Genomic DNA, 10,824 nt, shown 5'->3' on the forward strand with positions numbered 1-10,824 from the left:
AATTAAAACCAACAATAGTATGAGCAGAGTATGAAGATGCTGAAATCCATGATATAGAATATACAAATGCAAGACACAGATAAATAGTCTGAAAAAGGAATGCAAATTTAAATTGAAAATTGAACACAATCCAGTGATTGAAATGTAGGGATAGTGTGCAGGAATCAAAAAAGGACTTGTTGGCCAGGCTTTTGGGAAAAAAAAAAGTTAATTTGATGGATATTTTAAAATGAGCAGAATGGAATGGAAGAGAATGGAGTGGAGTTGAAAGGAGCAGAGCGGAATGGAACAGAATATCCATTCCATTGTTTGGTTATTTGATGATGGAATGAATATAAAAGGTAGGATTCCATCTCATACACCCCAAATTGGTGGGGAAGAAAATGATGGAATGGATTCCACCATGTCCCACTCCATTCCACTCATTATTTTTAAATCCAAAATTAGTATCTCTAATATTCCACCAACACAGACGAAAATCATTAACAGCTTGAAAAACAGCTTGATTGTATATGAAAAATGGTATACGAAAAGATAATGACAAAATTAGTATGACTAAGAGAAGCAAAAGATGAGGAAAAGAGAAGAAAACACCAACCTTACATGTCCAACCCCCTAACCAGCGGCTTCTAAATCTTTCTGGAGCTGGGTAAGTTGCCCAGTTCTCATTTTTCTCATTTCCTGAATAATTTAACATCAGAAATTACATAAGCATTAACAACTAAGGACAAGAAGACATAACAAAGCTGGGAGAGTTCTTAAAACTCACCGAAATTTTCAGGAGTGTCAAAAAGTGAAGAGTTAGCACCATTTTGTGGCTTGATTGAAGTAAGATCAGCCATTTCCAAACCATCTGTCTGGAAAGTGGAAAGTAATGTAGCATAAATTACTTTAAGGCCAAAAAAGAAAGAAAAATCCAGTAACATTGGTGAGATGCTCAATGCTGATCAGAAAGAACTCATTAAGATAGACAAATAAAAAGAACGAGAATACTTGAAGTGCTATCTCAGTAGTAAGAGCTTAGCCTTGTAACCTCAAGGTACCGAGTTCAAATCCCACACAAGGGCAGTTGTAAAATGGTCATTAGTGTCACTTTAATTAATAAAAAATTTCCCTTCCCCAATTTAAAAAAAAAAATCACTTGCAAAGCCTATCATGAAGAAATACAAGTATAAAAACCATTCATATATCTTCACCTAAAAGAATCAAAGTCTTACACTGCACATTAGTCTTGGTTTATAACTAGCTAAACACACAGATGTTTCTCTAAACAGGTGGAACAGAAAAAGACAAGGTGAAGGAAGTAGCTTACCTTTTTGAGGGCTAAATCATTGGTAATACTCTCTTTGTATTGATGAGTTGTAGGAAGATCATTCACAAAAAGTTTTGGAGTGTCTGCACCCAAATCATGTGTCACCCTCTCACCATACAAAGAATGTGGAGGTGACTCTGAATTTGGCAAGCTGAGAAATAAGCTCTTTATCATTATGTTTATTATTGCCTCCAATATAACTTTCATCACGGGGCACACCTTTTGCATGAAATATAGCTGAATTGGAAAGATGTCCTTTAAAGGAAAACCCAATAGGTAAGCCTATATCTTCATAGGCATCTTCCATAAGGAAATCATTTAAATCAGAAAGAGAATCACTACAGTCAGATTCCACGGATGATGAAAGAAAGACATCTTCTAACCCCTCAAGACGTGCCTGCTTCACACGAAGTGCAATTTCAAGTACAGCTTCTGTACTCAATGTTTCTGATACTGACTCCATCTTTACTAAATCATGTATGACCAGTGCCTCAGATGCTGCAATAGAAAGTTCAACTGCATCACTGATATCATCACTTTTGAAACATTTGACCTTGGGTTTTTCTTTCTGTTGTCTCACAGAACCAATTGTATCCATGGGAGATTTTAAAGAATCTTTTTTCGTTGTTTCAGAAACGAATGCAGCCAACACATCTTGTTCACAAGCATGATCGCCCATCATGGAATGCATGTTCTCTCTAAAATCAACGGAAGTTTGATCAGGTTGCAATGAAAAAGCTTTACTGGGAGCAACTGCATGAGATTGATTCCAATCTTGAGTTGGGCAAAAGATTGAATCGACATCTGAAGAAAGATGCAGACTAAACTGAAACACCTGTTTCAGTGAAATATAAATAGATCAAGCAAATCCTTGGTCATAAAACTGTATCAATGTACAAGTTAAATGCTAGTATAGTTCATTGGGCAAAGAAACACCTAAATGTAGAAAGTAATTTTCTAAATGTAGTTAATGCACAAAGTAATTTTCTAAATGCTGTATCAATGCACAAAGTAATTTTCTAAATGTAGTTAATGCAAGTTTCTTCATAGTTTCAAGTTCATACCCATTACAAGTGATCAGTCCATAGACAACAATTTTTCAGGTAATCACTTAGCTTCTGGAAAATATTTTAAAATTAAAATAACTTGTTTCAGTAAATAATACTATTGGAGGATAAACAGATTTGAAAAAAAGTAGAAGTTAAACTGCAGTAAATAAATTGTGCTAACCAATTAAAAATAATTTCAAGGCTTCATTATTTAGTGAATAATCTTATGTAACTGGTTCAAGTATTGACATCACAAGGTTACACTTAAACTTTTTATATGTTTGAAAACTTAATATCAGTATTTAAATCCGATAAGTTGAAAGAAAATTATAACAGAAGAAAGAAAAATATATAAAACATACATTTCCAGGAGATGGAGCAACACTAAGAGATGAACTATCGCTTCCAGATAAGAATAAATGGAAACTCCTGTATCCACCTTCTTCCCTTGATAATACATTAAAGACTTTGACATCAATACCATTTTTGGAAGAAATTGCCAAATGCTTGATCATTTCAAAGAAGAGAAGGTATCAGCAAAAAATGTGACTAATATAACAATTCCAGGGGACTATCAGAATTGAACGATAAACTAAAATGTAACGGGTATAAATCGAATAGAATTAAATACAAACATGCCATGATTTTAAATATTAAGTGGAAAAAAAGCTGTACTGTACTATTTGCAATCCATTAGCATGACTGAACCGGTACTATATCCATTTAAAGACATATTACATTTACTAAAGAATAATTTAGAATTTAAAAATATGAAATCAATCATCAACACTCATACTCTAAACAAAAACAAGCTTTAAAATAAAAACATTTCAAAGCAACATGTTAACACAGAAGAAAACAGGACAGTAACTTTAGAATCAAGCAAGACTTGGAAACAGGCTACAGGTTCAATCCTCCACCATACAACACTGTTCCATTTCCTTCTTCAGCATAGCCAAACAAATTAAAATACTAATGAAGTAAACTTGAAAAGAGAAATTCCAACCTTTTCTGCTTGGTTGGAAGGAGCTTGAGATTCCTTTACATATTCATCAAACCCATCTGTTCTAAGATTCTGAAGCCAACTTGGTACCCAAGCTACATCCTGCAACAATATGTCCATGTGTCACATAGCTTTTCAAACTGAAGATTTAAAAATCTAAACCGAAGAAACAGTCTTTGATACAACATCATTAAAAATAAACTAAATTGGTGATTCATAATGAAGAATGAAATATTAAAAGAATCTTACAATAATTATATTTTTTGAACAATAGCTTCTAGTATAAGTCAAAATTAGCTTCTGCATCTCCAAAGTAACTTAAGAAGCTCTCTCACTCAACTTGCCGGAAACATCTTCAAACTTATAATAACTTTTCCACAGGTGAAGAATCGTAAACTTATTTTAAATTATAAATATCTGTAACCTAGATAAAAACTAATTAAAACCAAATCTAAGTCTTTTTACCCTCTCACTTTCACAGCTTCAAAATTAGGTTCCAATCAGCAAAATTGCAAGAAACTGCTGCCAAATGTGGCCTATACACCAATATTGTAGGTTTTGGAATGATTCCATATTGCAATCGAAATTCAATAGTATAATTTTTAATACTTAAACAGTTGAGCTAACATTTCATACAAAACAAAAAACCGTGAAATGAAATAGAATAGAAAAACCACTAAAAATCTAAAAAATATAATCTCTCCGTCTAGATCCTAAATCACATTGAAACTCGTAATAATTCAGAAACTTAACCTCGGAGAAACTTAACCTATATAAATAAATTAAATATATAATCTATCAGTGAAGATAAAAGAATAAAGATTGAAGGGAAAAAATAGAAGAAACTTAACCTCGGAGAAACTAGGAGGACGAAGGGTTTGTCTCACCATACCGAATTGTTGGAACATAAATAAATGTGTTGAAGTCTCACATTGAAAAGAAATATTTTTTTGTAAATTTAAGTGGAAAGAAACTTATTTTAAAATTTAAATCAAATAATTTTTTTTTTGAAATCTCACTTTGAAAAACTATCATATTAGTTTCAACTCTACACATACTAAAGTCTCACATTGTTTAGAAAATATATGTGACTTTGCTTCCATCAATGAGTTTCAAGCTATTGTGAAAAGTACACCAAAGTTGGATGTTTTTCCCAACTTTCTCTTTTCTCTCTTTTATATTCTGCTCGTCTAATTTTCGAGTCATTTCTCCCATTTATTTATGTCCCTTCGACTTTTAGAGTGGTTGTTATGCTGCAGTCCCTTTGGTTTTTATAGCGGTTGTTATGCCGCAGTCCCTTTGGTTTTTAGAGCGGTTGTTATGTCGCAGTCCCTTCGGTTTTTAGAGCGGTTGTTATGTCGTAGTCCCTTCGGATTTTTGAGTGGTTGTTGTGTCGTAGTCCATTCGGTTTTTAGAGCGGTTGTTACGTCGTTGTCCTTTTATTTTTAGAGCGGTTGTTATGCCGTAGTCCCTTTGTTTTAGAGCGGTTATTATGTCGTATTCCATTCGTTTTTTGTCTTTTTGAGCGGTTATTATGCCGTAGTTATGAATTGTCATAGTTCCAGCAATACTGCGAGATATGTTTGAGATACTCTGAATAAGTTAGTTGTGACTGCTACCCAAAGTGAAACGCTTTACATGTTAAGGATCTTTGTAACTGAAATTGAAAATCAATTTAGAATGAGTTTTATAAATTGTCTGGAATTATACATGGAACAACTGCACCATAATTACTTAAAGTGAATGGTAAAGTTGAAAGAAAAAAAGGAATAGAATTCTTATTGAACTAGTTGTTGCTAGTATGTTTAACTCTAGTGTTTCACCTCATTGATGTACAAAAAATATATTGTTTATTTGCTATGTTTTGAATAGAGTTCTTAAATCTAAAAACAAAACATCTCCTTATGAGATAGTGAAGAAAAGACAACCGAACTTGTCATACTTTCAAACAAGGGGCAGTCTGGCTTATGTCAGAATCCCCGATCTTGAGCGAGTTAAACTCGCCAGTAGAGCCTATGAATGAGAATTCATTGAGTATGCGGTAAAGAACAAAGCGTATAGGTTTTATGACCTAAATGCAAAAGTGATCATAAAGTCAAATGAAGTTGACTTCTATGAAAATAAATCCCCTTTTAAATCGAGAAATAGTGGGGGCAGCGAACCTAATCAAGTTCCTGTGACAAGAAGCATTGAAAGCAACAAACAAGACGAAACATAAACTCAAAGGAGTAAGAGAATAAGAGTTGCTATAGATTATGGACCAGAATATATGGCTTATAATTTAGAAGAGGATCCTACAAATCTTAAAGAAGCTATGTCATCATTGGATGCAGATCTATGGCAAGAAGCTATAAACGATGAAATGGATTCTCTAGAGTCTAACCGAACCTGACATTTAGTAGACTTTCCTCCTGATTGCAAACCAATAGGTTGTTGACTTATGTCAGAATCCCGATCCCGAGCGAGTTAAACTCGCCAGTAGAGCCTATGAATGAGAATTCATTGAGTATGCGGTAAAGAACAAAGCGTATAGGTTTTATGACCTAAATGCAAAAGTGATCATAAAGTCAAATGAAGTTGACTTCTATGAAAATAAATCCCCTTTTAAATTGAGAAATAGTGGGGGCAGCGAACCTAATCAAGTTCTTGTGACAAGAAGCATTGAAAGCAACAAACAAGACGAAACATAAACTCGAAGGAGTAAGAGTTGCTATAGATTATGGACTAGAATATATGGCTTATAATTTAGAAAAGGATCCTACAAATCTTAAAGAAGCTATGTCATCATTGGATGCAGATCTATGGCAAGAAGCTATAAACGATGAAATGGATTCTCTAGAGTCTAACCGAACCTGACATTTAGTAGACTTTCCTCCTGATTGCAAACCAATAGGTTGTAAATGGATTTTGGAAAAAAAACTAAAATCCGATGGATCTGTTGATAAATACAAGGCACACCTTGTAGCCAAAGGTTTTAGACAAAGAGAAAATACAGATTTATTCGACACTTTTCCACTAATCACTAGAATAACATCCATTTGAATACTTATATCACTAACAACTATTCTTAACCTGGTGATACACCAAATGGATGTTAAAACAACCTTTTTTAAAAGGTGATTCAAAAGAAGAAATCTATTATGGAACAACCTGAAGGTTTTGCAATTCAAGGAAAAGAATACAAGGTCTGTATGTTAGATAAATCTTTGTATGGTCTTAAATAAGCTCCTAAGAAATGGCATGAAAAATTTGATAACTTTATTATATCGAATGAGTTTAAAGTGAATGAAAGTGATAAATGTATTTACTATAAATTTGAAAATGGCATTTGCACTATCATATCTCTCCATGTAGATGCCTTACTCATATTTGATTCAAACATTCATTCTATAAATATTGTGAAATCATTGTTGAGTAACAACTTTGATATGAAAGATCTTAGAGAAGCAAATGTAATCCTCGAAATCAAGATTATTAGGTCAGAAAATGGAATTTCTTTGGATCAGTCTCACTATTTTGAAACAATCCTAAAGAAATATAAATACTTTGACTGTAAACCTGCTTTCACACCATATGATCTAAGTGTGAAACTTTTCAATTACATTGGTGAAGGTGTTAGACAAACTGAATATGCGAGCATCATTGGCAACCTCGTGTATGTCACTGATTGTACTAGACCCGACATTGCCTATGTCGTGGGACTATTGTGTAGGTTTACTAGTAGACCTAGTATGGAGCATTGGCACGCTATGGAAAGAGTCATGAGACACCTGAAAAAGGACCATGAGTCTCGGATTACATTATCAAAGATTTCTTACAGTCCTTGAAGGATACAATGTTGCTGATTGGAACGTCTTATCAGATGACTCCAAAGCAATCGATAACTATATTTTAATATAGTGAGTGGTGTTGTATCTTGGAAATCGAAGAACAGACGATATTGGCTCAGTCCACTATGGAGTCTGAAATGATAGCACTAGCTACTACTAGTGAAGAAGCGAGCTGGTTGAGATGCTTGCTAGTTGAGATCCCTATATGGGAAAAACCTATGACAGATGTGTTGATCCACTGCAATAGTACCGCGGTTATTGCGAAGATTGAGAATCGTTATTACAAAGATAAGAGACGACAAATTCGTCGTAAACACAACGCTGTTAGAAAGTTATTTTCTAAATGAGTTGTTATAGTGGATCATGTATGCACCAATGAGAATTTAGCAAAACCTTTGACGAAACGATTAGATACAGAGAAAGTCATAAATACATCCAAAAGGATGAGACTAATGCATATAGAGTCACTCATGATGGTAACCCGACCTAAAAGACTGGAGATCCCAAGAATTAGGTTCAATGGGTAATAACAAGTCGTGAAGTGATATGAGATGAACATGTTATTATAAATTAGATAAGCATGATTCTTGAATCGATGATAGGATGAGGTAATAGAAACTCTTAATGAGATTTATACTCTATGTGGAGGGAGTACCTAGCTACAGGAGTACTCTTGATAGACTCACCTATATGAATGTGGAACTGGGCCCGCTTCCTATAGAATTTCGAGGCAGAATTCCTAGAGCGTTCACTATACTGGGATACACGTGCAGGGCCATTAATGCACGGGCTTTTGAGAATACACCCTATGAAAAGGTTGTGTTTGGGTTTGATGTCAGAGATAGAGTTCAAGACTACGAGTCACTCTTGTTGAATCTGAATCTTACTTACTATGCAAAGGTTCAAGTCAAGAGACACATTTGTTTATGCACGATCTTATAGAAGCATTTGATGTTATTTCAAAAATATTTTTTAAAATTCAAGTGGGGGATTGTTGGAACATAAGTATGTTTTAGTGTGAATTTAAAAATGTCTTGAAGTCCCACATTGGAAATAAATTTTTTTTGTATATTTAAGTGGAAATAAACTTTTTTTAAAATTCAAGTCCCACATTGGAAAGAATTTTTTTTGAAATCTCACTTTGAAAAACTATCATATTTTGTGTAGCTTCAACTCTATACATACTAAAGTTCCACATTGTTTAGAAAACATATGTGACTTTGCTTCCATCACTATATAATGAGTTTCAAGCTATTGTGAAAAGTATACCAAAGTTGGATGTTTTTTCCAACTTTCTCTTTACTCCCTCTTATATTCTGCTCACCTAATTTTCGAGCCACTTCTCCCCTTTCTTTTTGTCCCTTCGTTTTTTAGAGCGGTTGTTATGCCGTAGTCCCTTCGGTTTTTTGAGTGGTTGTTATGCCGTAGTCCCTTCGGTTTTTTGAGCGGTTGTTATGTCGTAGTCCTTTTGTTTTTAGAGTGGTTGTTATGTCGTAGTTCCTTTGTTTTAGAGCGGTCATTATGTCGTATTTCATTCGTTTTTTTGTCTTTTTGAGTGGTTATGCCGCAGTTATGAATTATCATAGTACCATATTGAGAGTGACTTTAATTATCATATTGAGAGTGGCTTTAACTGCCATATTGAGGGTGTAATTCTAGAACGGTTTTCTACGGTACAGTGGAACTCTGATACAGTGAATCTGGGCTGTTTTATCCTGGGGACTTCGTGGTTGATAGTCCGCGAAACGTCTAGTCTGCGACTCAACCTAGTAATATCTTCGGTAGCATAAATTGTGATTTTAAATAGTTTTCTAAAACTCAAAAATAACAATCGAAGAAGTTCCCTTCACTCAACAGTATCATTATCCAACAGGTTGTTGAAATTTGGCGCCAAATGAAATCAATCATGCGTGAATATGCGATGTGCCTAATTTAGGTCTATGTATTGTTTTTGAAAATGCCCTTTAATATGTTTGGTTTGAGGGAGAAATTGACAGGAAAGTAAAAGGGAAGAAATGTAATAGAGAGTAAGGTAATATTTTAGATGTTTGGTAAGAGAGAAAGTGAAAGAAAAGAAATGTGATTATTTTTTGTCTCTTATTTGATTAAATAGAAAGTGTGATAAAAGAAAGATATATAATTTGAAAGGGTCGTATATGGTGGTATTAATATTTCTATTACGCGATATAAATATTTAGAGAGACATTGTGTATGATTGTCTTTTTTTTCTATTTCACTCATGTTAATTATAAATAATAATTTTTGGGAAATTTTGTTTTGATTTTAAATAAAATAAGTAAAATTAGCTAAAATAATAACCATTTGATTGTGGAAAAATGGATTGCTTATAAAAGTATAAAAGAAAGTGGTAGAAGACACTCAATATGTGGCTAAGATATGAATAGAAAATAATCTGTTAAAATAAAACTGTCATGAGACAATTATTGTGAAGTTAAGCATGGAGTATGAAAATGTAAAGGATAGTATTGTAAGAAAATTAGGTTGCCCCAAATTTATGTATTATCTTTATCATTGGTATAAAAAAATTGTCTTAATAAAGTGAAGAACATATACAATAAGGATAGAAAAAACATGAAAATAAATTTAAATTATAATTTATTAATAATAAATATTTTTTGCATTTTTTTGTATTTATCGGTAACAATTTCTTTTCTATGTATCAATGATAAATATTTATCTTGTATTTTTTGTTATGTTTATTGTTGACAAATATTTGTCCATGTTTATTTTATTTATCAATAACAAATATTTGTCTCGTATTTTTTTTCATGTGTCGGTTTATATTTATCAATGACAAATATTTTTAATGTATTTTTTATGTATTTTTCGCGTGTTTTTTTATATTTATCAGGGAGAAGTAAGTGTCTCGTGTTTTTGTGTGTATTAGTGGCAAATATTTATTATGTGTTTTTTATGTATCAATAATAAATATTTGTTCCATAATATGTTTATATTTATCGATGACAAATAGTTATTCCAAATTTTTATTTTATTTATCAATTACAGATATTTATCTTATGTTCTTTTACGTATCAATAACAAGTATTTGTCTCGTATTTATTTTATAATTAAGAGTGACAAATATTTATCAAATATTTTTTATGTATCAATAATAAATATATATTTTGTGTTTTATTTGATATATTAATGACAAATGTTATTACTTTAGAATATTTAAATATTTACTTTTTTACAATTTTTACTTAATTATGGGAGAGAGAGGCATAATAAAATAGAATAGAAGGAAACATAATAAAATAGAGAGAAATGAATCAGAACCAAAAAAATAATTAAAAGTTAAGGTATGACATTTTTACTCTAATAATAGATATGAGTCACAAACTTTCTAATTTATTTTTCTTTTCCTTTGTGACGTGTTAAAGGGAGAATGAACTTAGGTTTGAATTTATAAAATAATTAATGTTTGAATTTAATGTTGCAAAGAGAAAACCTAACCCACGGAGGAATCAAGGTCATGCACAAAAGAGACGACACTATCACTTTTATTTTATTTTATTCTCTTTCACTTTTTTTTTCTGTTTTCCCATAAAAATATATAGTTTTTTCCCAAATTTTTATTTCTTTATATTTCTGTTTCTCACTTCAAAT

The 10,824-nt window shown here is 32.3% G+C and overlaps 1 protein-coding gene across 1 annotated transcript; it reads right to left on the reverse strand.

Moving 5' to 3' along the window:
- Window positions 1-2,161: 2,161 nt before the first annotated feature.
- LOC101491435 (uncharacterized) lies at window positions 2,162-4,564 on the reverse strand. Its single transcript, XM_012720059.3, has 4 exons — window positions 4,216-4,564; window positions 3,368-3,466; window positions 2,724-2,867; window positions 2,162-2,430 (listed from the first exon to the last, which is right to left on the reverse strand). The coding sequence occupies exons 1-4, from the start codon at window positions 4,270-4,272 to the stop codon at window positions 2,380-2,382; spliced, it is 351 nt and encodes a 116-aa protein (XP_012575513.1). The 5' UTR covers window positions 4,273-4,564; the 3' UTR covers window positions 2,162-2,379.
- Between the last annotated feature and the right edge of the window lie 6,260 nt (window positions 4,565-10,824).

This window comes from Cicer arietinum, chromosome 5, assembly GCF_000331145.2.
Source record: "Cicer arietinum cultivar CDC Frontier isolate Library 1 chromosome 5, Cicar.CDCFrontier_v2.0, whole genome shotgun sequence".
Classification (NCBI taxonomy): domain Eukaryota; kingdom Viridiplantae; phylum Streptophyta; class Magnoliopsida; order Fabales; family Fabaceae; genus Cicer; species Cicer arietinum.

Coding starts and splice junctions, on each gene's coding strand:
- LOC101491435 (XM_012720059.3), bottom strand. CDS start 4,272: ATGTTCCAACAATTCGGTATGGTGAGACAAACCCTTCGTCCTCCTAGT. Junction 3,467..4,215: donor GTCCTCCTAGTTTCTCCGAG/GTTAAGTTTCTT, acceptor ATATTGTTGCAG/GATGTAGCTTGGGTACCAAG. Junction 2,868..3,367: donor CTTCCAACCAAGCAGAAAAG/GTTGGAATTTCT, acceptor GAAATGATCAAG/CATTTGGCAATTTCTTCCAA.